A 26,249-nucleotide genomic window follows, 5' to 3' on the forward strand; every position below is an offset into this window, starting at 1 on the left:
GAATAAAATCAAGCGAAGAAGCATTAACTGTGAATGAATCTGGCTGTGAGGATAGGAACTGACTGCACAGGCCCAGAGACACCAGGTCAACAGGCCTTCCCCCAGGGGCTGCAACTCCTGGGGGCAGGTGGCCTTTGGAGGGTGGGGGCCACAATGGGGTGGCAAAGGCCAGTTACCTCAACTCTTGGAAGGAAGGTGATCTGAGTGGATCCTCCGCCCAAATCCAGCATGCCCACACTGCTCTTTCCTGGGGTTTTCAAACTGCCTGGGGCACAGTGAGTACAAACCAACACATACTGTCACATTAGTAAATAGATGAGAACAGCCGAAAAAGTAAAGAAAGTTTAGGAGTCAAGCCCCTCAGTGGAAAGAAAAACAGAGAAACAGCTGTGGGTATTTAACAATCTCCATGGAAGGATGCACATGTTCAAGGGGCATGAATGCAGCTCTGCCAGCTGTGGCTTTAACAATATAAGACAACACCGACCTTCAGCAGAGAAGCTGGGCCTGCCCTATCTACTGCTCACCCCCGGAGACAATGACTTCTATCCTGTCCCTTCATGCCCAGAGGCACGCCTTCCCCCAGCACCGGGCTCCTAATGTGTCCCTTAACATGGCTCTCCATCCCCAAGGGGCAAATTCTGCCACAAAGCCTCTTTTTCATATATGCGTTTCACACACACTGGTTTTGCCATAATTACAATAAAGGGACAAAAATCAACCTGTACTGAGAATAATCTAAGAAAAATGACTCCTTGCCATCTTGTTCTAAGAACAGATGTTTCTGTTCTCTGTTCTATCTACAGCAGAGGAATTCAATTCTAAGGCAAAGAGCATTCCCACCACATTTAATAACTGAAAGCACGACTGGTTTTATTCATGACTTCCCTTAGAAATGAGAGGACAGGGTCCCTGGCTGATGTGGCTGCAGTCGAGAAGGGGCAGGAGCTATGCTGGAGAAAACCAGGCCTACAGAGAAGCTCCTTTCCCTAGCATTTTCATCTGCAAGCTTGATGCCCACTCTGATGAGCCCCCACCCAACCCAATGATCTACTTTGAACCAGCACCACTGGAGAAACCCAAGGGGTTATTTTAAAGAGTAGAAATGAGACCTCTGCCATCAAGAATGGCATCTGTGGACTGTCAGCTTCAGGGAGAGGGAAGAATGTACCTGTTAGGAAGTTGACAGTGATCCACGCTGAAACGCCTACAAGAGAGGGTCACAGACGGCATGTGAATCACCTGAGATGCTGTAAACAACACACGCACTCAAATGACCACTTTGAGATTCCAGGAGCAGAAGTGAGCGCCCCTCACTTCTCAGCCTCCAGATCAGCTACAGGAAGAGGCATCAGTCATCAAGTCACCCAGCAGCTTCTGGCAGACTGTTCCAGAAGATGCCATACTAAAACACTACAATACTCTGCCAAATGTCACATCTCTCCCTCCTATTCTTTATCATGAACTTCCTCTTTTTGGAAAGAGAACCAAATGTTGCTCTCCCCTCCCCTGGTCATATTTTAAAATCAGGGGCTGGTGAAGAACCTGACGGTCTCTCTCTCTCAGCATTAACAATGCAACAGCAAACTTCTAAATATGGTAGCAATTGGGGATTCTCTCTAAATGTTCTTAAAGCTGAAAAGATGATTTGTTTTCAGAAACTTCATCTGTGCCAGGTTTAGAGCTAGTTGAGATGTGAATCTGTCTCTAATACTGGCCCCCCAAGGATCCTCTGACAGTTACACTGTGAACGGAATGAGACCATCACTTTAGTTCTTGCCTGCCCACGTCTGACTGAGGAGAACGCTCCCACTTGGAATGCCAATAGCAGCCCTGAACACAGCCTTGTCTCCCAGGACAGCCTTGTCGCACAGCAAGCTTCCGGAGACCCTACCTTCATCTGTTCCGTTCATGATGGAAACACAGTCATCTCCTACAAGGAAGGGCGATGCCTTAAACACTTCTTTCACCTAAATGTAAAGGGAGACAAGTCTTTATCCTTTACAATCTAAACTCAAAGTTCCCAATTACACTGTGCTTTCAGTAGGTCATGACAAAACAGCAGAGGGTGTCAGCTGGCGCTGTGAAGAAACAAAGCTCATGTTTTGTTTTAAATTTCTCGAATCCTCTGCAAGTGATATCCTTATCTACTGCCTGGGCTGGCGAAGGCAGATGCTACCCTGAAGAGTCCTGTCTTAAAGCCACTCTGGGCTGGAAGAGCTCAGGGGTCCCCCTGAGCCTGCTGGGCCCCCAAACACTGCCCTGCTTTAGACTGGAGATGAGACACTGGAAGCCCCTCAAGGCAGAGCTCAGCCTGGGACCCAGGAGTTAGCTCCACAGCCGGGAGGCGAAGACAGTGAGCAGCAGCATTTGGGGGCACTTCCCTCCCCATTTTTTAGCAAGTACTGACACACAGAAACGTCAGTCCATCTGCACATTCCAACTGCACTGGTGGCCCACAATCAGACTCGAGCATGTAAAGGTAACTTTTACAAGGGACCCTGACCAATGTGCAACAATTCATCATTTAGTGGCTGCACAGTTTAGAAACAGTACAGAGGATGAAGGGGACCATGGTGGTGAAAGCAGTTTCCCTAATGTGCCTGACAATAACCATCCAGGCACCTGTAAGAAACAGGGTTCAAAGTCTTTCTGCAGGGCTGCCACTAGGCCTGGGGGGGCAATCCCGGCCATGTGAGAGCCAGACCCTGGCAGGGGAAGGCTAAAGGACTCTTTAGCAGTTACATCTGTGGATCAGATCAAGAGAAGAACTGGCAGTTTCCATGAGAACACGCAGGCTGGAGATGAAGTGTCAGGAACTCAGGCTTCTACAACCCTCTACAAGGATCTAGTCTCTGCACGGAAGGAAGCCCTTCAAAAGGCTTTCAACGTATTCTTTTTTTTCCTTTTTTTTTCTTTTAATTCCCTCCTCTTCAATTTTATGAAGGAGTTTGCTAAGAATTGGTATTATTTTTTCTTTCTTTTTTAAAAAGATTTTATTCATTTGACAGAGAGAGAGACAGCGACAGAGGGAACACAAGTAGGGGGAGTGGGAGAGGGGGAAGCAGGCTTCCCCACCGAGCAGGGAGCCTGATGTGGGGCTTGATCCCAGGACCCTGGGATCATGACCTGAGCTGAAGGCAGACGCCTAACGACTGAGCCACCCAGGTGCCCCAGGCTTCAACGTATTCCTAAAACAGAGTTGACGTTATTACACAATACAGGTTCATTCTAGAAAACAGGAACAGCTAAAGGTGATGCTGTTAACATTTTGATGTGTTTTCCTCTTCAGGAAGTTTCTACATAGCCCATTCGACTGCTCAGACACTGGCTGAATATTTTGTGTTTTCAGTTATCATAAGCTATCCACCCCCCAGGGGGAAATGGGTAAGATCACCTTTTGCAGTAACTTTTGAGCCTTTTCTCCTGGTAACAGACGTAAACCAGCTGTGGCCTTGAGCACCAAGGGGGTGGCCTTCCAGAAGTCAAAAGGAACGTCTTGTTTAGCAACATCCAGTAATTCCTGAATTCCTGAAGTGCTCTGTGAACGTGGTAAAAGCAGGGTCTGTCAAAGCTCAGCATACAGGGTCACAGATGCTCCCCCAACCCTTTTGGTTTTATTGACTTATAAACACATTTTCTTCTAACTTTCCAAATCGGCAGAAAACGACTTAGGTGGTGCTAGTGAATGTGAGGGGCACAGGGACCAGGCGAGTACAGAGCAACACCCCTAGCAGTGGAGCATGGTGGGGAGAAGATACACAAGGGGGGTCTTGCAGTTCTACACTCTGGCAACCAAAACCCTGCTCAGCCCCGTCACCAACCCTCACCGGGTGACCTCAGATGAGCTGTGATTCCCCTGGACATCATGAATGAATTCTGGGATTCCTCACGGTGCTGAAAACCCCGAAGGAATCATTTATGCCTGCCAGAATGCTTGAAATCCAAAAGTTGGCTAAGGCCCTGTGTCAGGGCAGAGCTGGGATAACAATTTTAGTAAAGTACTGCTGGGTATTACCAACAGCTACAATGCTGCGGAACAATTTGGCAATGTCTGCCCAATGAGAAAACGTACCTTCCTTTTACTCAGAAATCTCATTCTAAGAATTCATCTGAGATGGATGCCCTTGCATCTGTGGGTAATGAAGTTCAGTGAGGTGACAAACTGTAGCCTTTCTTAGACATTATTTGAACGTCCTTCAGGAGGGGACTGGTTCCATAAATTCAAAGTGCCTGCACACACTGCAGCATCATTGCTAGAAAAATCGAGGAAGCTCTTCACATCCTGATAGTAAATAATCTGTTATATTGTTGAGTGACGAAAGTGAAGTACGTAACGACATGAATGCCATTCTATTGTGCACGTGAAATAAAAAGGGGAGGGGAAGAATATAGATGAATTTGCTCATAGGTATGTCAACTAGCCCTTAAAAGACACATAAGAAACCAGGGACACCAGCCCTCCTAGGGGAGACTGGAGCAGGAGGGGAGTTCTCAGCATCTGCCCTGAGAAGCTGTGAAATATGTCCCACTTGAATGTGTACTGCCTACTAAAACAAGTACGGTTTTAAAAATCTTATGAGTTTATTTTAAAGCTATCTAATTTACTCATGTGTAACCTTATAGTTACTCTAATATCATTGATTTTGATTTTTGTTTTCAATTTTTTTTTTAACCAAGCCACAGGAAAGCAGGGTTATGACTTCACTGTGTGAGATCAAGATGCACCTGTGGGCAAGAATGAAAAAATCTTTTTAAGATTTTATTTATTTAAGAGAGAGACAGAGAGAGCACAAGCAGAGGCAGAGGGAGAAGCAGACTCTGCACTGAGCAGGGAGCCTGATGCGGGGCTTGATCCCAGGACCCCAAGATCACGACCTGAGCCGAAGCCAGACGCTTAACTGACTGAGCCACCCAGGGGCCCCTATCTATTAGCTTTTATTTTTTTAAAGATTTTATTTATTTATTTGATAGAGAGATACACAGCGAGAGGGGAACATAAGCAGGGGGAGTGGGAGAGGGAGAAGCAGGCTTCCCACGGAGCAGGAAGCCCAACGCGGGGCTCGATCCCAGGACTCTGAGATCATGACCTGAGCCGAAGGCAGACGCTTAACGACTGAGCCACCCAGGCGCCCCTGTATTAGCTTTTAAAACATGCTTGAATCAAAAGGAACTTGTAGCTATGTTACTACCTTAGTAGTACCTCAGCGCCTTAGTGGAAATACAGGTGTCCTGTATTAGTGCAGCTGTAAGCTTTAAGGAGTTGAAAAGTATAAAAGCTACAAATTTACGAAAATCATTATTTGACAGTTTAAGTAAATCACTTTCACACTTATTTGGTTTTGTGGATTTTGCATAATACATTTTTAACTTCAATTTTTTTAGTCAACTTTTGTCATCTTCAGTCAGAAGAACTGAAACAAAAACAAACTCTCAAATACTGCCTTTTATCAGTTTGTAGCCTGTGTGCTTTTGATTTGCACCAAGACTTCTGGGTGGCACACCTGGTGGTTGGGGGAAGGGCCTGGGAAACTGGGGTGTAGGGGAAGGTGGGGCCTGGGGGTAGCGGTCCTCCTTTGGCCCCATGTGCTGTACCAGTTTCCCCCATCTGGCCACCCTAAAGAGCATGAAATGTCCCAGGGCAGCACCATCAGAGATGCTTTCCTCTGTGAATAAGGCCTACGCACTCAAGAGAAAGGGAGCTGGCTTTAACAAACTGCACGCTGGAAGACAAATTTGAATAGACGTGAGAGGAAAGCATTACCTTTTCAACATCATCAGCATAAGCAGAAAGACCTGGCTTCAGTGCTTTGAACGTCTCATGGGTCAAAGTGGGAGTTTCTAAAGGGAAATCATGTTTAAAAAACAAGTACAACTGTGAACATATACATGAATATATGAATATATACAATTATGGCTAGCCACACTTTTTAAAGGCAGATGTCTGAAATCAGACCAATCTCAGAGTGACTGGAACACTGCTTCTTTAGCCCAGATAAACAGGATGAGCGTTCTACCTAATGCTTTGGCCAGAACTTTTTTAAAAAACCCAACTTTACTGAGGTATGATTTACATACAAAACTATATCCATCTAAACTGCTAAATTTTAACATGGTTAATTCTCGTTACATTAACAGAGGAGCAGGGCAGATGATTCTAAACTGCAAATATAGAAGTTATTTCTCTATCCTGGGATGGATGTAGTATAGGTTCTAAAGAACATTTTTTTTCCCTTCTTTTAAAAAAATGGAGTGTCTTAAATTATGAAGGCCCTGGATTCATGTGCATACAGCAAGGGAGTATTCAGAGGCACATGGTGGCTGAGGGATGCTGGCCTGAATTTGGACATGAAGACCCAAGCGGAAAAATCAGGGACAGAGCTTTTTTTTTTTTTTTTTAAAGATTTCATTTATTTATTTGACAGAGACACAGAGAGGGAACACAAGCAGGGGGAGTGGTAGAGGGAGACACAGGCTTCCCTCAGAGCAGGGAGCCCGACGCAAGGCTTCATCCCAGGACCCTGGGATCATGACCTGAGCTGAAGGCAGATGCTTAACGACTGAGCCACCCAGGCGCCCCCACGGACAGAACTTTTTGAAAGGATGTCTCTATTAAAGGATTACATGCCGACAAGTTGTCTTAAAAGTTGTCCTAACATCCGAATCAGCAAAGAAGAAGTCAAACTCTCACTCTTTGCAGATGATATGATACTTTATGTGGAAAACCCAAAAGACTCCACCCCAAAACTGCAAGAACTCATTGAGGAATTCAGTCAAGTGGCAGGATATAAAATCAATGCACAGAAATCAGTGGCATTCCTATACACCAACAACAAGACAGAAGAAAGAGAAATTAAGGAGTCGATCCCGTTTACAATTGCACCTAAAACCTAAAATACCTAGGAATAAATCTAACCAAAGAGGCAAAGAACCTGTACTCAGAAAACTATAAAATACTCATGAAAGAAATTGAGGAAGACACAAAGAAATGGTAAAACGTTCCATGCTCATGGATTGGATAAACAAATATTGTGAAGATGTCAATGCTACCTAGAGCAATCTACACATTCAATGCAATCCCCATCAAAATACCATCCACTTTCTTCAAAGAAATGGAACAAATAATCCTAAAATTTGTATGGAACCAGAAAAGATCCCGAATAGCCAGAGGAATATTGAAAAAGAAAAGCACAGCTGATGGCATCACAATTCCGGACTTCAAGCTCTATTACAAAGCTGTCATCATCAAGACAGTATGGTACTGGCACAAAAACAGACACAAAGATCAATGGAACAGAATAGAGAGCCCAGAAATGGACCCTTAATTCTATGGTCAACTAATCTTTGACAAAGCAGGAAAGAATGTCCAATGGAAAAAAGACAGTCTCTTCAACAAATGGTGTTGGGAAATTGGACAGCCACATGCAGAAGAATGAAACTGGACCATTTCCTTACACCACACACAAAAATAGACTCCAAATGGTTGAAAGACCTCAATGTGAGACAGGAGTCCATCAAGATCCTAAAGGAGAACACAGGCAGCAACCTCTTCGACCTCAGGCGCAGCAACTTCTTCCTAGAAACATCGCCAAAGGCAAGAGAAGCAAGGGCATAAATGAACTATTGGGACTTCATCAAGATAAAAAGCTTTTGCACAGCAAAAGAAACAGTCAACAAAACCAAAAGACAACCGACAGAATGGGAGAAGATATTTGCAAATGACATATCAGATAAAGGGCTAGTACCCAAAATCTATAAAGAACTTATCAAACTCAACACCCAAAGAACAAATGATCCACTCAAGAAATGAGCAGAAGACATGAACAGACATTTTTCCAAAGAAGACATCCAAATGGCCAACAGACACATGAAAAAGTGCTCAACATCGCTTGGCGTCAGGGAAATCCAAATCAAAACCTCAATGAGATATCACCTCACACCAGTCAGAATGGCTAAAATTAACAAGTCAAGAAACGACAGATGTTGGCGGGGATGCGGAGAAAGGGGAACCCTCCTACACTGTTGGTGGGAATGCAAACTGGTGCAGCCACTCTGGAAAACAGTATGGAGGTTCCTTGAAAAGTTGAAAATAGAGCTACCATTCGATCCAGCAATTACACTACTGGGTATTTACTCCAAAGATACAAATGTAGGGATCCGAAGGGGTACGTGCACCCCGGTGTTTATAGCAGCAATGTCCACAATAGCCAAACTATGGAAAGAGCCAAGATGTCCATCAAAAGATGACTGGATAAAGATGTGGTACATATATACAATGGAATATTATGCAGCCATCAAAAGGAATGAAATCTTGCCATTTGCAACGACGTGGATAGAGCTGGAAGGTATTATGCTGAGCGAAATAAGTCAATCAAAGAAAGACATGTATCATATGATCTCACTGATATGAGGAATTCTTAATCTCAGGAAATAAACTGAAGGTTGCTGGAGTGGTGGGGGGTGGGAGGGATGGGGTGGCTGGGTGATAGACATCGGGGAGGGTATGTGCTATGGTGAGCACTGTGAATTGTGTAAGACTGTTGAATCACAGACCTGTACCTCTGAAACAAATAATACACTATATGTTAAAAAAAAAAAAAAATTGAAAAAGATAGCAGGAAGGGAAGAATGAATGGGGGGGAAATTGGAGGGGGAGACGAACCATGAGAGATTATGGACTCTGAGAAACAAACTGAGGGTTCTAGAGGGGAGAGGGGTGGGGGGATGGGTTAGCCTGGTGATGCGTATTAAAGAGGGCACGTACTGAATGGAGCACTGGGTGTTATATGCAAACAATGAATCATGGAACACTACATCAAAAACTAATGATGTAATGTATGGTGATTAACATAAAAAAAAAGTTGTCTTAAAACTTAAAACTCACTGGCTAGAAGCTGGAGGGTGACCCTCAGAGCTGGAGGGTACAAGAGGTGCCAGGGAAGGAGATCAAAGGGAGAAGGGATGAGTGCAGAGCTGGGCAGGGACTGGGTCTCCCCACAGGAGCAGCTACGGGGAGAACACACACAAACTTCTTCCCTCTTGCCGGAAGCCTGCAGGCCCCCACCCTGGGGTTATAACGGGGCTCAGGCTCCAGCTCCCTCCTCACTGCTGAGGCCACTCTCATCGTCACTCTGACTGGACCCACTGGGCAGCACTATGTCAGTCTAGGTCCTAGGTCCTTGCTAGTTCATAACTTTCCCAGACTGCCTCATACTAGTCTGCGTCAGGGGCAACTCCCTGCCTTAAACTCTCCCAACGCAGCTTCTGGCCTAAGTCACAATCCCAGCCATCTGACCTGCTGCTGAATGCTGGGAAAGGACAGGCTACCCAACACCCTCAGGGATCTCAGCTGCCCTCAGATGGTCACCAGAAACTACTGTGAGTAAGGATAGTCAGGGGCTCCTGGGAAATTTAGATTCCTGGGCCCCAACCCATGCCTGAGCCAGTCTCTCTGGGAACCTGTATTTTTGACAAGCTCCCAGGTGAGTCTGAGGCAGGGCATCCAGCCCATCCGCTGTCTCTAAGTGGAAGAGATCCCAAGAGCTCTGCTGTGAGTGAGGAGAGCCTAGCAGTGAGTGGTCAAGGCCTTCTACCCAACATACCTCCAGGCTGCCGGGCAAACTGGAAGATATGGACGCGGGTGCCAGTGCTTCCTGCATCAAACATGATGCCGTAGAAAACCTCGTGACCACGTGCAGCTGTCCCTGGGGGACTGTGAGCCTGCTGGCCCCTCCGGGCCCCTGATGCCACCTCAGTGATGCTGAAGAAGGCCTGGGTGGCAGAGGCCCAGTGCCACTTGATGTAGGCGACATAGATGAACAGGCAAATGAACAGCCCCAGGGGGTACGCCACCTTTGTCATCTTCAGGTTTCCATTATTTGGTATTTTTCTCATTTCTCTGTCTGCTGAGGACTGTGCCGCAGCTGCTGGAGGAAAGGGAGGAGAAGCAGGAAAAACATGTTAGGCTACAAGCTTCTGGGGCAAGTCAGAAGTCCCTGTGCTCAGAGGGCCTGAGCCAGAAACTGGTCTGCATTTTCCCCCTGGAATCAGAAGCTTCATTCAGTCCTCAAAGTGCTTCCAGATGGTGTGAGCCCATTTTACAGAAGAGAACAGGAACCGGGGTTTACAAAGACTAGATAACTTGTTCGAGGTGGTAGGTCCTGGAGGGTCTGACTTGGGGCACAGACCCACAACTGCTGGCTCTAAGGCCTGAGCTTGGTCCCCAGCAAGTGCTGTTCCAGACAAGTGGCTTTGGGACTTGTTGCCACTTTAAACAGCCACATGTAAATGGTGTCCCCAAACCTTTCAAGGTACAGGAACACATGTCCAATCCATTCTTTAAATTCTCACTTCCTCTTCTATACAGATATTTAATTCTTAGAAGGCTTAATGTCTCATCCCTTGGGGACTACAGAGAGCCCCAGCCATGTCTGAGAAACGCAGCTCATTTCCCTGGAAGTTTTACAGGAGATGTCTCTTTTCACTCACGTACTACACTCCGCCAAGGAGGAAATAATGCCTGTGTGCTTTCCAAGCCTATGAAAATCTTACCTGAGTAGCAAAAGAACTAACTCAGCACCACTGTCTTTGGTTCAATGCCCCCTGTGCCCCCAAATGAAAGCATTTGTTCAGGCTTTCTTAGCAGCTTCTGGTGTAAGACACCATGCAGGAACCTGAGGCTTCAAAGGACAAGAAGTGAGGTGCTTGATTCTCAGGGATACCCTACCCTTGGGGAATGTCCACCTGTGTCCATCCCTGACTTTGTCAGTTGTGGCAAGTGCAGTGGACACTCCTAGAGGTAAGGAGACAGGAAAGTGCCATTTTGAAAGAAAGACACATAACAGACCAATATGAACATGGATGCCAAAATTCTCACCAAGATACCAACCAAGAGGATTCAACAGTACATTAAGAGGATTGTTCACCACGACCAAGTGGGATTTATTCCTGGGCTGCAAGGGTGGTTCAACACCTGCAAATCAATCAGTGTGATACAACACATTAATAAAAGAAAGAATAAGACCCATACGATCCTCTCAATTGATGAAGAAAAAGCATTTGATAAAATACAGTATCCTTTCTTGATTAAAACTCTTCACAGTGTAGGGATAGAGGCTACATACCTCAATATCATAAAAGCCATCTATGAAAAGCCCACAGCGAATATCAGTCTCAATGGGGAAAAACTGAGAGCTTTTCCCCTAAGATCAGGAACACGACAGGGAGCCCACTCTCACCACTGTTGTTCAACATAGTACTAGAAGTCCTAGCCTCAGCAATCACAAACAAAAAGAAATAAAAGGCATCCAAATCGGCAAAGAAGTCAAACTGTCACTCTTCGCAGATGACATGATACTCTATGTGGAAAACCCAAAAGACTCCACCCCAAAATTGCTATAACTCATACAGGAATTCAGCACATCAGTTACATTTCTATACACTAACAATGAGACAGAAGAAAGAGAAATTAAGGAATCGATCCCAATTATAATTGCACCAAAAACCATAAGATACCTGGAAACAAACCTAACCAAAGAAGTAAAGGATCTATACTCTGAAAACTATAGAACACTTATGACAGAAATTGAGGAAGACACAAAGAAATGGAAAAACATTCCATGCTCATGGATTGGAAGAACAAACATTGTTAAAATGTCTATGCTACCCAGAGCAATCTATACATTCAATGCAATCCCTATCGAAATACCATCAACATTTTTCACAGAGCTGAAACAAATAATCCTAAAATTTGTATGAAACCAGAAAAGACCCCAAATACCCAGAGGAATGTTGAAAAAGAAAACCAAAGCCGGAGGCATCATGATTCTGGACTTCAAGCTATATCACAAAGCTGTCATCATCAAGACAGTATGGTACTGGCACAGTAACAGACACATAGATCAATGGAACAGAATAGAGAATCCAGAAATGGACCCTCAACTCTACGGTCAACTAATCTTCTACAAAGCAGGAAAGAATATTCAATGGAAAAAAAGACAGTCTCTTCAATATATGGTGCTGGGAAAATTGGACAGCCACATGCAGAAGAATGAAACTGGACCGTTTTCTTACACCATACACAAAAATAAACTCAAAATGGATGAAAGACCTAAATGTGAGATAGGAATCCATCAGAATCCTAGAGGAGAACACAGGTAGCAACCTCTTTAACCTTGACCGCAGCAACTTCTTGCTAGACATGTCTCCAAAGACGAGAGAAACAAAGGCAAAAATGAAATACTGGGACTTCATCAAGATAAAAAGCTTCTGCACAGCAAAGGAAGTAGTCAACAAAACCAAAAGACAACCGACAGAATGGGAGAAGATATTTGCAAATGACATATCAAATGAAGGTAGTGTCCAAAATCTATAAAGAACTTATCAAACTCAACACCCATGGGCACCTGGGTGGCTCAGTTGGTTAAGCATCTCCCTTCGGCTCAGATCATGATCCCAGAGTCCTGGGATCGAGTCCTGCACTGGGCTCCCTGCTTGGCTTCTCCCTCTCCCCTTGCTTCTCCCCCCTGCTCATGCTTTCTCTTTGTTAAAAAAAATAAATAAAACCTTTAAAAACCAAAAAACTCAACATCCAAAGAACAAATAATCCAGTCAAGAAATGGGCAGAAGACATGAACAGACATTTCTCCAAAGACATATAAATGGCCAACAGACAAATGAAAAAATGCTCAACATCACCTGACATCGGGGAAATCCAAATCAAATCCATAAGATACCACCTCACACCAGTCAGAATGGCTAAAATTAACAAGACTGGAAACAACAGATGTTGGTCAGGATGTGGAGAAAGGGGACCCTCTTACACTGTTGGTGGGAATGCAAGCTGGTGCAGCCACTTTGGAAAACAGTATGGAGGTTCCTCAAAAAGTTAAAAATAGAGCTACCCTATGACTCAGTAATTACACCACTAGGTATTTACTCCAAAGATACAAATGGAGTGATTCGAAGGGGCATCTGCACCCTAATGTTTATAGCAGCAATGTCCACAGTAGTCAGACTGTGGAAAGAGCTGAGATGTGCATTGACAGATGAATAAAGAAGATGTGGTATATACATACAATGGAATATTATTCAGCCATCAAAAAAAAATGAAATCTTACCATTTGCAATGACGTGTATGGAACTAGAGAGTATTATGCTAAGTGAAATAAGTCAATCAGAGAAAGACAATTATCATTATGATCTCGCTCAGAGGTAGAATTTAAGAAAAAAACAGGATCACAGGGGAAGGGAGGGAAAAATAAAATAAGACGGAATCAGATAGGGAGACAAACCATGAGAGACTCTTAACTATAAGAAACAAATGGAGGATTGCTGGAGGGGAGGTTGGTGGGGGGGATGGGATAACTGGGTGATGGGCATTAAGGAGGACATGTGATGTAATGAGCACTGGGTGTTATATGCAACTAATGAATCACTGAACTCTACCTCTGAAACTAATAATACACTATATGTTAATTGATTGAATTTAAATAAAATAAAATAAATTAAAAAAAAGAAAGCAGGATATGGGTTTGTGTTCTGTCCACAGCAGCATGTGACCGTGGGCAAATTAAACTTCACAGGGGCCTGGTGTCCTCATCTGTAAGGTAGAAAGCCACCATATGACGCTGTCTGGGGATACAATGAGATGTGTGATGTGCTCAGAAGAGGACACAGAGAACACATACTGAATGCTGGCTTTACAGCAGGGCCGTGGGAGGTAACATCCCCTTAGAAGCAGGGACAGTGATGGGTAGGAGTGCTGGAAGATAGTGTGACTGCACTGTCTGTGGAGGGCCAGGGCTAGAAGTGCAGGGGTCAAACCTGTGGTGGTCTTTACACCAACCTCGAGGGTACCAGGGAAGAGGAGAAATGGAATGAAAGTGGCCCTTGGGGCGGGGTGGGGTGGGGTGGGGACAGAGTCCAGGCCTTCTGCAGCTACTCCTTTCTAGGATCTAGCCCTGCAGCCATACCTGGATGCCCTCAGGTCTGACCAGCACTGCCCAAACCTTTGGGCTGTCTCTGTGCTCCTACCTAAGGGATAGGCTTCTCCAGCGGCCCACCTCCCAAGCTTGGGCAGGGGGTAGGACAAATAACGCCCGCCCTCCTGAGCATCTGCTGTGCACAGGGCTGTGGGAATGCCTCTGCTAGCAAGACCAAGGAGCAAGCCTCCTTCCCAAGCCCCTGTTCCTGCCAGACTTTGGGCCTCTCTTGGGTCTCACTGCACTTAGGAGCTTCCTACTGCTCTCAAGATCATGTCACACCCCTGGGTGGGCCTAGCTCCTTACCAGCCTCTGCAGCTTTCCGTCACCCTCTCTTGTCTTTGCTCACAGTGCTCTGAGAACCTAGCGTCTCCTTCTGTTCTGTGTTCCCAGAATGCTCGTGCACCAACCTGGCTGGCCAAACTTGTCTTCATCCCCAAGCCTCAGCTGAAATGTTATTGTCCCCACTTTCCCTGATCACCCACAACTTGAACAGCCTTCACCCCCATTATGCTCTCTGCACTCCCTGCCCTCTTCTGACCTGGCACCAACATAATTTATAACAATGTCAGGGTCTGTGGGATTAATTCCTAAAAGTCCAGGTCACCCTCTAGGCTATGAACTTCCAAGGGCAGGGACTTAACCTGTTTTGTGCCACTGCAGCTCAGTTGAGAACACAGGCCCTTATCTAGAAGGGTGGAGGATGCTCCTCTATCCCCATCTACCTCCCATACTGTTGCCAGACACACAGAAAAGTCCCTGTTTCAAATCCTTTAATGAGGAGAGGATGTCAGCAAGATGGTGGAATAGGGGGCCCTAGGCCTTTGTTACCCCATAGAAATATTAAAAAAATTGGGACTTGTTAAAATATTTTATAAGAGTCCTGAAAAACAGTCAAAGATCTATAGATCTATAAGCAAATGCCCAATCAAGAAGTCACATTCAGGGACGCCTGGGTGGCTCAGTCAGTTAGGTGTCTGTCTTTGGCTCAGGTCATGATCCCAGGGTCCTGGGATCGAGTCCTGCATCGGGCTCCTTGCTCAGCAGGGAGCCTGCTTCTCTCTCTGCCTGCCGCTCCCCCTGCTTGCACGCTCTCTCTCTCTGACAGATAAGTAAAATCTTTTAAAAAATAAACTTAAAAAAGTCACATTCAGAATGGTCGGAAGTTTTGTGGTGTTTACTCACCCTTGCCCCACCCCTCCCTGCATAGCATGGTCTAAAGGAAGCAGCAGTCCAGTGCCTATTTCCTTCCCTCAAACTGGAGAGAGCAGAACAACATCCTAACCTGTCTTGGGGCTGGTCTCTGTTTTGCCCGACTTAGAACTCAGAGCTCAGATGGGGGAAAAGTGTGGAAGGCCGTTGTGGGTACCACTTTTTTTTTTTTAATTTTTATTTATTTATTCATTCATTTACTTTAAAAGATTTATTTGTCAGAGAGAGAGAGAGAGAGCGCGCGCACGCACAAGCAGGGGAAGCAGCAGGCAAAGGGAGAAGCAGGCTCCCCGCTGAGCAGGGAGCCTGATGTGGGACTTAATCCCAGGGGATCATGACCTTAGCTGAAGGCAGGCGCTTAACCAATTGAGCCACCCAGGCATCCCAGTTGTGGGTACTTCTTGTGAAAGTCACAGGGTGACTACAGAGCCAAACATGCCTGAGGCAAGAGGCTGGGTATGTGTTTGGGGGAAAGAAACAATAGAATATCAAAGGCCTAAGAAAGAGCATGGCTGAAACTGTTTGAGAAATTAAGACATTTAAAAGCAGCCATAATATATGGGGGAATTGAAACTAACACACACACAGGCCCAGGCAACACATGGTCAGAAAAAATCCTGAGAAGACCTTAAGCCTTTGCCTTGGGCTGACTCCAAGGCTCAGACACATCCTGTTAATTAGTGAAGGTCTTTCATGGCACAGAGCCAGTCTGCAAAGACTGGGAGAGGTGGCTATTTTCTCAAATGCTCAATTTTTCAACAACAACAAAGATCACAAGGCATATAAAGAAACAGGAAAATATGGTCCATTCAAAGAAGAAAAATTGGCAGAAACTGTCCCTGAAGAAATATAGAATATAGAATGCCTATATGTACTAGATGTACTAGATAAGGACTTAAAACAACTGTCTTACATATGCTGAAAGAGCTAAAGAAAACATAAGAACTGAAAGAAACTAGGAAAATGATATAGGACAACAAAATGAGAGTATCAATGAAGAGACAGAAATTGTAAAAAGGAACTAAACAAATTGTGGGGGTGAAAAGTACAGTAACACATTATAATCAAACTGCTGAAAGCCAGGGGAAAAAAAATCTTGAAAGCAGCAAGAGAAAAGTAATTCATCATGCACAAAGGATCCTTAATAAGATTATCAACTCATTTCTCAGCAGAAACTTTGGAGGCCAGAAAGCAGTGGGATGATATATTCCAACTGCTGAAAGAAAAAAATCTGTCAATTGAGAATTTTGTATTCAGTAAAACTATCCTTCAAAAATGAAGGCGAAATTAAGGCATTCCAAGATAGATAAAAACTGAGGGAGGTCATTACCAATAGCATTTGCCCTATAGCAAATGCTAAAGGCTGAAATGAAAAGATGCTAGACAGTAACTGAAAACCATGAGAAATATAAAGATCTCCAGTAAAGTTATATACATGGACAAATACAACAACCAGTATTACTATATATTTGGTTTATAACTCCACTTTTTATTTTCTTCAGTATTTAAAAGACAAAGGCTGTGATATCAAAAACATAAATTAGGGAGACATACAGATATAAAGGAGTATCATATGCAATTTGAGCTAGGCTGGGATAATTTTAGGATGTTATAGGTAATCTCTGTGGTAACCACAAAGAAAATACCTAGAAATATATACAAAAGGAAATGAGAAGGGAATCAATACTATCCCTAGGAAAAAATCAATTAAACACAAAGGAAGGCAATAATGGAGGAAATGAGTGACAAAAATAGCTAAAACATACACAAAATAAAATGGCAAAAGTAGTTCTTCCCTGTCAGTACTTTAAATGTAAAAGGATTAAACTCCCCAACCACGATGCATAGAGTAGCTGAATGGATAAAAAAACAAGATCCAACCATATGCTTCTACAAGAGACTTACTTTAGATCTAAGGGCCCATATAGACTTAAAGTAAAAGGATGAAAAAAGATTCCATGAAAAGAGTAACCAAAAGAGAGGAGAATATCTACACTAATATCAGACAAAACAGACTTTAAGTCAAAAACTGTCACAAGAAATAAAAACATGTATTGCTGTATAATAATAAAAGGATCAAGTCACCAGTAAAATAAAATAATTGTAAACATATACACCAGAGCTCCTAAATATATGAAGCAAACAGAACTGAAAGGAGAAGTAGACAGTCATACAATAACAGTAGGAAAATTCAGTATCCTGCTTTCAATAAAGGATAGAAAAATCAGACAGAGATCAATAAGGAAATAGGACACTTGAACAACACTAAAGACCAACTGGACCTAACAGGCACATACAGACCACCCAACAGCAGCAGCATATACGTTCTTCTCAAGTGCACATGGAACATCCTCCAGGATAGATGACATGACAGGATACAGAACATGTGTCAATATATTTTAGAAGATCACAGTCAAAGTATATTTTCTGATCAAAATGGAATGAAACTAGAAGTTAATAGGAGAAGGAAAGATGGAAAATTCTCAAACACATGGAAACTACACACCACACTCTTTTTTTTTTTTTTTTAAGATTTTATTTATTTGAGATAGAACAAGAGAGAGAGCATGAGCGGGCGCGGGGCAGAGGAAGAAGCAGGCTCCCCACTGAGCAGGGAGCCCGATGCAGGGCTTGATCCCAGGACCCTGAGATCATGACCTGTGCCGAAGGCAGACGCTTAACCAACTGAGCCACCCAGGGGCCCCTAAACACCACACTCTTAAAACAACCAATGGGTCATAAAAGAAATCAAAAGGGAAATCAGAAAGTATCTTGTGACAAATGAAAATGAAAACACAACATATCAAAACTTACGGAATGCAATGAAAGCAGTACCAATAGGGAAAATTATACACGTAAATGCTTACATAAAAGGAGAAGATTTCAAACCAACAACCTAACCGTACATCTTAAGGAACTAGAAAAAGAACAAATTATTTATTTATTTATTCTTAAACATTTTCTTTTTCTTAATTTAAATTCAATTAGCCAACATGTCATTAGTTTCAAATGCAGTGTTCAGTAATTCATCAGTTGCATATAACACCCCATGCTCATCACATCAGGTACCCTCCTTAATGCCAATGACAAAGTTACCCCATCCTCCCACCCACCTCCCTCCCTATTTTTAAACATTTTTAATTTTTATTTATTTATTTTTAAGTATCCTCCACACCCAGCATGCAGCCCAATATGGGCCTTGAACTCATGACCCTGAGATGAAGACCTGAGTGGAGATCAAGATTCGGACGCTTAGCTGACTGAGCCACCCAGGTTCCCCAAAAAAGAATTAAACACAAAGCTAGAAGAAAAGAAACAATAAAAATTAAAGCAGGATAAATAGAGGATAGAAAAACAAGAGAGAAAAGTCCATGAAACCAAGAGTTGGTTCTTTGAAAAGATTACCATAACTGAAACCTTTAGCTATCTTGACTAAGAAATAAAGAGAGAAGACTCAAATTATAACTAAAATCAGAAATGAAAGAAGGAACATTACTACTGATTTTATAGAATGAAAATGCTTATGAGAGTATTATGAACAGTTGTACACTAATAAATTGGATGACCTAGATGAAATCAACAAATTCCTAGAAACACATAACCTACAAAGAAGAATTATGAAGAAATAAAGAATCTAAAGACCTATAACTAGTAAGGAGACCAAATCAGTAATCAAAAATCTCCCAACAAAGAAAAGCCCTGGACCAAATGAATACTGGCTTGTTAGTCACCTCTGATTTTACCAAACATTTCAAGAATTCCAAAATCTTCCCAAAAAATGAAGAGAAGGGACCACTTTTTAACTCATTCTATGAGGCCAGCATTACCCTAACACCAAAACCAGACAAAGACACTACAAAAAAATATAGACCATCATTCCTTATGAATAGTGATGCAAAAATCCTTGACAAATAACAGCAAACTGAATTCAACCACATAGCAAAGGGACCAAGTGGGATTTATTCCTGGAATACAAAGATGGTTCAAGACTTGAAAATCCATCAAGGCAAATATATCACATTAACAGAATAAAGGGGGGGGGGTGCCTGGGTGGCTCAGTCAGTTAAGCATCCGACTCTTGATTTTGGCTCACGTCATGATCTTGGGGTCGTGAGATCTGGCCCCACACTGGACTCTGTGCTCAGCAGAGTCTGCCTGTCCCTCTCCCTCTGCTCCTCCCCCTGCTCCCACACACTCCCTCTCTGAAATAAATAAAAATAAAATCTTAAAAAAAAAAAAAAACAGAAAAAAGGGAAAAATTGATATCATCTCAATCGATGCAGAAAAAACATTTAATCAAATCTGATATCTTTTCATAATGAAAACAACCAACAAACAGAAATAGAAGGAAACTACCTCAACATAATTAAGGCTATATATGCAAACCCAACAGCTAACATCATACTTAGTGGTGAAAAACTGAAAACTTTTACTTTAAAATCAGGAACAAGAAAGGAGGTCTGTTTTCAACACTTCAACACTGTCATTCAACACAGTATTGGAAGTTCTAGCCAGACCAATTAGGAAAGAAAAAGAAATAAAAGACATGCAAATTAGGAAGGAAGAAGTAAAATTATTTGTTCATAGATTACATGATCTTACATGTAGAAAGCCCTAAAGATTCCACAGGAAAGGAAAATAACTGTTAGAACTAATAAATTCAACAAGGTTACAGGACACAATATTAACACACAAAAATCGGTTGTTTCTATCCATTATAACGAACAATTTGAAAAAGAATTTAAGAAAACAATTCTATTTACAATAGCATCAAAAAGAATAAAATACTTAAGAATAAAGTTAACCAAAAAAAAAAAAAAAGAAAAAAGAATAAAGTTAACCAAGGAGGTGAAAGACTTGTACCCTGAACACTACAAAACATAGCTGAAAGAAAATTAAGACTCAAATAAATAGTATAAAGATAGCCTGTGTTCATGGATGAGAAGACTTAATATTGATAAAGGTATCAATACTAGCTACAGTGGTCCACAGATTCAATGCAATCCCTATAAAAATCCAAATGATTTTTTTTTTTTTGCAGAGACAGAAAAAAAAAATCCTAAAATTCATAAGAAATCTCAAGGGACCCCAAATCACAAAACAATCCTGAAAAAGAACAAAGTTGGAAGCCTCATACTTCCTGATTTCAAAATACTATAAAGCCACAGTAATAAATAACTTGTGGTAGTGGTATCAAGACAGGCAACAAAGACCAATGAAACAGAATAGAAAGCCCAGAAATAAATCCTCACGTACATGGTAAAATGATCTTTGACAAGGGTACCAAGACCATTCATGAGGGAAAGGACGGTCTCTTTAACAAATGGTACTGGGAAAACTGGATATCCACCTAAAAAAGACTGAAGTTGGATCCTACCTTACACCATATGCAGAAATTAACCCAAAATGGATTGAAGACCTAACTATAAAACAAACTCCTAGAAAAAAATATAGTAGAAAAGCTTTGTAGCATTGAATTTGGCAATGATTTCTTGGATAAGTACCAGAAGCAAAAACAGGACAGCAAAAGCAAAAAGACAAATGTGACAAATTAAAAAAACTTCATGCATCAATGGACACTAACCACAGAGAAAAAAGGCACCCCACAGGATGGGAGGACATATATGCAAATCATATCTGATCAGGGATTAATACTTGGAATATAGAGAACTAAAACTCAACAATGAAAAAAAACCAAGCAACTTAATTCATAGTATGAATGCATGCAGAGCAACTGGATACACACCTCTTTAAAGATATATAAATGACCAACAAGCATATGAAAAGATGCTCAACAGCACTAATCATAAGATGTGCAAAACCACAATGACTTATCATTTCACAACCATTAGGATAGCCACATAAAACAACAAAAAATAACAAGTGTTGGAAAGGATGTGGAGAAATTAGAACCTCTGTGGGATATATTTTAAAGATTTTATTTATTTGAGAGAGAGAGAGAGAGTGCTTGCACACAAGCAGGGGGAGACGGGGAGCCGCAGACAGAGGGAGAGGGAGAAGCAGGCTTCCTGTTGAGCAGGGAGCCCAATACAGGGCTTGATCCCAGGACCCGGAGATCATGACCTGAGCCGAAGGCAGACGCTTAACTGACTGAGCCACCTAGACGTCCCCCTCTGTGCGATTATAAAATGGTTGAGCCACTACTGAGAGTAGTATGGAAGTTCCTCAAAAACTAAAAATAGAATCACCATATTGATCCAACAATCTTATTTCTGCATCAGAAATGCAGAAACGCATTATATCAGAAAAAGAATTGAAAGCTCACTGCCACATTATTCACAATAGCCAAGAGATGGAAGCAGCCCAAAAATCCACTGATAGATAAATGGATAAAGAAAATGTGGTGTACATACACAATATATTATTATTCAGCCTTAGAAAGGAAGGAAACTCTGACACATGCTACAACATGGATGGACCTTGAACACACTATGCTAAATGAAGTTCAGTCACAACTGAACTAATATTCCACTTATTATGAATTACCTAGAGTAGCCAAATCCAGAGACAGAGAATAGAACAGTGGTTCCAGGGGTTGGGCTAAGGCAGGGAATGAGGAGCTATTGTTTAATGAGTGCAGAGATTCAGTTTGGGAAGATGAAAAAGTTCTGGAGATGGATGGCTGTAATGGGCACAACAATGTGAACGTAATGAATGCCACTAACTGTATACTTAAAATTGTTGTAATGGTAAATTTTATATGTATTTTATCATAAGAAAAAAAAATCCTTTAATGGCTCTGAGGCCAGGCAGGTAACATAAATGAGTTCTGTGGGCACAGGACTAAAGGCAGTGGTGGTGGGAGAAGGAAGAGGGCTGGGCCTGCTCATTGCATCAAATGTTTTAAAGTTTCAGTCCTGCCTCACTCTCTCAACAGCAGTAGCAGGTCATGCCTTATTGAGATTCTTTCTGCCTTAAACATTTTTTTTTTTTTTAAGATCTTGTTCTGTTGGTCCTTTCTCCATACCCCTACAAAATCTACCCAAGATGCTTACTGCCACTCTGAACCTTGGCAGCTAGAGGCTTCTCTCTTGGGCTCTTTGGTGCTCTACACACTTCTACTCCCTAAGTAAGCAGTATGTGGAGCTATTCATTTGTGCCTTTCTTCTGTCTGGTTAGGGTGCCTCTCTAGAAACAGGGACCAGCCCACTCTTCCCTGGGTCTTCCAACCCTGACACAAGGCCAGAGCCCAGCAGCCACTCAGTCAATACTACTTGCTGGTGAAGGAGGCTAGCTGATGGAGCCATCAGCAATGCTTCAGGACCCAGACGATGACCACCAACAGAAGTAGGCCATTTGGGCAGGAGACTGCAGTGACCAGGTTTTCAACATGTCAAGTTTGAAATGACAGCAGAACATCAGTCAGAAATGGAACTGACCCTTGTGAGATAGCAGGTTTGGGGTTGGGACCTGGGAAACGATCCGCAGTAAAAGGATGTTAGCTAAGATCAGGAGTGAAGACATCAAGGACAGACAGAAGACCCAGGGACGAGCAGAGGCTGAGATGTGACCTGGGGAATGCCCGTCCCCAGGTAGCCAGCGCTCACCCTACAACTAGCCTTCTCACAGGCCTCCCTTCATTAGGTTACTGTAACCCGGAGTTTTCCATTGCTAACAGATCATTAAACAAAAAGTATTTATAGACAATGTTCTAAAGCAGCTATCTCTAAGGATGAATAAGGACACAAAAGTAATACTAACATAACTCAGTGTTTTATAAGATCCTTTTTTTTTTTTTTTAAGATTTTATTTATCTATTTGACACAAAGAGACACAGTGAGAGAGGGAACACAAGCAGGGGGAGTGGGAGAGGGAGAAGCAGGCTTCCAGCTGAGCAGGGAGCCCGATGCGGGGCTCGATCCCAGGACCCTGGGATCATGACCTGAGCCGAAGGCAGATGCTTAACAACTGAGCCACCCAGGCGCCCCTAAGATCCCTCCTTTTTTCTTTTTTTTTGCTTGCTCTCCTGTCCCTCTCGACCAGTGGGCCAGGGCAGCACAGGTATAAGACCCTTTTACATAATCAACTTTTATCATGTCCTATGTTACTCTAAGAACCATGACCTACATGATCAGATTAACACGTAGTATAGCAAATTTTGAGGCAAAGGTTGCTCTTTGTTAAATTTGTCTACCCACTAAAAAAATACCCTTTACATATGCTATATCCTGTTAACAGAGACCCACAAGGCCAGCACTTATACCACACAACAGACAACAACTTATTTACATATAACAGCGCCAAGGCCCAGGGAATATTTGGAAACAGACTTGTCTGGAATCACACAGCTGGCATGTGGCGAGGCACAGACAAGACTTTCTGGCGTCTGTCTCCAAATTAAATGTGCTCCATCATTTCACCTTCCCTATTAATGTTAAGACTCTAGACAACCAAAAAATACTCACATAAAATTACATGCATATAATTGTTACAGTTACACACCAACAGGCTCAGCATGACATAAACAGAGTCCAAACCGAAAATAACATTTAAGGGAGCACAGAGCCAGGAAGAGCCTGGCCCATAGGCACCTCCATGTCCTAAAGGCTCAAACCTAAAAGCCAGTTTCACTCCATTGGGTTAAGGTGTTCAGTAATACTAAGTACTATGAGACAACTTCCAGAGGAGCAAATCACATTTCCATGAGCACCACTAACACCATAGTGTAAATGTGTCAATCAGGTCCTTCCTAGAGGTCCACTCAAGAAAACAACTCAGCTTTAATTTTGTCCTTTAAAGGAGAGAGAGAGAATCTAGAACAAGGCTATAAGGAAGGTAAGCCAGGTGCGGAATAAGGAGTAGGCTGGGAGTAGGGTGGGGCAGGATGTAAGGTGCACAAAGGCCAAGAGAGGTTTGGCTCAGCAAACCTTGCTCCCATCTGGCTCCTGTTGGGGGCTACCCTGTGTCAGGTGGAGGTCGGGGTCAGGGAGAATTTGGGTGTGGAGTAGTGATGCCGGAGGCAGGTGCCCGCCCCATCCCTTAGTTAGCTTTCTAGGAGCTGGGGAAGGCAGGTGAGCTCTTGGAGATACAAGCTTTATCTGATTTGGATCAGTGGCCACACAATCTGTTAGCCAGTTTCTTCAAGGTTTTCAGTTAAAGTACACAAAAGAGCCATGTGTGCAAATGACTGCCACATATGCTAAAAACCTATCCAAAATTAAATGACATTAACAAACCACCACTTATTCTCCTAGAGGTTTAAATTGACTTTTCTCTCCTTCTCTGAAAAAAAGTATACATACATGACTCAGCCCTGTTAACACCACCAGTTGTTTCCTTTTCACAAGACACAGTGGGCGGGGAAGCTCTTCCAAGATCTCTTTACATGGTTGTCCACCTCTCTGGTTTTCATATTAGGTTCCACAAGGGAGAGAGACACACATATTAGCCAACTGATGCTTACGAGGGAAGGAATGGGGGGTACAGAAAACAATTTCTGGGTTTATACTACTATGCTCCCCCCCCCAACAGAACCTCCCCCAGACAAAACCTAATCCCCCATCCATCACGGCTCCTGCACAGTGGGTCAGAAAGCCCTTGTAATCACAGTTGCTATCCACCTATCCCCAAGGAACCTCCCTCCTAGAGTTTCAGATTCCCTCACTGGGGGGTGGGGTGGGGGGTGGGGGGGTGGGGGAGGCTATGGGCTAGGACCTCCACAGGATCCTGAAGAATGTACGATGTATGGCCTGGTATGCATGATCCTGGAATACACGTGTGTGGAGGGACAACTGGAGCTACCCAGGCACTTCTGGGTGAATGATTCTTTTGGATGGACGCCTGGGATATGGAGGACTTTGCTCATCATCATCTACAAAAACAATTCAGGCTTTCCTCCAACCCGTTAAACCATTCTATGGCTCCTAGCTGAACTTAAGATAGCCACCACCCTTCCTTCCATGGCCCCTGCCCATCTGTCCCTTCTCTTTTACTCTCCTGCCTCTTCAAGGCTTTCCACTGAAGGGAGTCGAGCCTGGTGTCCAGCTCTATCCACCTCAGGGTCTCTCTCTCTCTGGGAGCCTGGAGCACTGCTGGCTCATGCCTCAGCTCAGGCAGAACCACCTTGAGCTCTTCTTCTGGTCACCACAGCAATGTCAGAATTTACTGTCCTCACATCTGCAGTACTGTCAGAATGGCACTATCTCCCTGTTACTTGGGCTTCCCAACTGGGCTGTGAGGCCCAGGAGGGAAGGGGCCTTGCCAGTCCTTCCCCTATTGGATCTCCTGCACCTGGCACAGCCCTGGGAAGCGGGTCAGCAAATGCTGAATGAATGAATGCAGCAAGCTCCAGGATTCCTGGGGGTAGAGACCCTTGCTGTCTGGCCCACCCAGTTTCTAGAACACGGATTGTTCCCCTCACAGGTCAGCGGAGTCCAGAGTTCTGGGAAGACTAATGGAGCCAGGACAAGAAGGCAGCAAGAGGGAAGACCCGCGTGCGAATAACCGAGAGTCCGCCTGCAGGAGCCACTGCTAGAGACCCAGGAGCTGACAGGTGTGTGGGTCTGGACCCCCCAGGCCCCGACCCTCCTCCACTCGGACCCCTCCTCCAGCGCGCCGCACGCCGGGCTGCCCACGTGCAGCTACCTGGGCCCGGCGGACCCCGCCAGCCCCACACGCGCCTCAGGCCCGCCCTTACCCTGCAGGGTCCCCTCTGCCCTACCACGGAGGGAGGTTCCGTTTCCCGGGAGCACGCGGGCGACCGAGGGCGCTTCCCTGCTCTCGCTCCCTGGCCGGGGTTACCAGGGCCTCCGCCCACAGGCCGCGAGCCGGCAGATCCCGGGAGCCTGAGCCCCGCCCACGTGCACGTCGTGTCACAGGCCGGGCGGAGCTGGGAGTTGGGGGCCCAGCGCGCAGGCGCGGCGTACGGACGGGGCGTACGGACGGGGCGTAGCGGGCTCTGCTGCGCAGGCGCGGCCGTGGTTTCTGGCTGGGCAGGTCTCGTTCCCTTCAGGCCAGTTTCGGCTAGTGTCGGCTCTGACCCGGGTATTTACCTGTCTGGCCTCCAGCGCCGCAGTGCAGCCCTCGCCGGCCGGA

General features: G+C 44.0%; 1 protein-coding gene across 20 annotated transcripts in view; it reads right to left on the reverse strand.

Annotated features, from left to right (window-relative positions):
• Window positions 1-26,046, reverse strand: part of ENTPD6 (ectonucleoside triphosphate diphosphohydrolase 6) — a 43,302-nt gene extending 17,256 nt beyond the window's left edge. The window contains exons 1-9 of one of the 20 annotated variants that reach the window (XM_078056840.1): window positions 25,876-26,046; window positions 24,458-24,556; window positions 10,877-10,972; window positions 9,603-9,926; window positions 5,765-5,841; window positions 3,398-3,541; window positions 1,895-1,970; window positions 1,172-1,207; window positions 177-265 (exon numbers count right to left, since the gene is read on the reverse strand). In XM_078056840.1, coding sequence (XP_077912966.1) covers window positions 177-265; window positions 1,172-1,207; window positions 1,895-1,970; window positions 3,398-3,541; window positions 5,765-5,841; window positions 9,603-9,894 — 714 coding nt within the window. In that variant the 5' untranslated portion in view covers window positions 9,895-9,926; window positions 10,877-10,972; window positions 24,458-24,556; window positions 25,876-26,046. Of the gene's footprint in view, window positions 1-176; window positions 266-1,171; window positions 1,208-1,894; window positions 1,971-3,397; window positions 3,542-4,075; window positions 4,259-5,764; window positions 5,842-9,602; window positions 9,927-10,876; window positions 10,973-24,457; window positions 24,557-25,851 lie in introns of those variants that run through there. The other 19 variants (XM_078056831.1, XM_078056834.1, XM_078056830.1 and 16 more) reach the window with 19 other exon arrangements.
• Between the last annotated feature and the right edge of the window lie 203 nt (window positions 26,047-26,249).

Source organism: Halichoerus grypus, chromosome 10 (assembly GCF_964656455.1).
Source record: "Halichoerus grypus chromosome 10, mHalGry1.hap1.1, whole genome shotgun sequence".
Lineage (NCBI taxonomy): Eukaryota > Metazoa > Chordata > Mammalia > Carnivora > Phocidae > Halichoerus > Halichoerus grypus.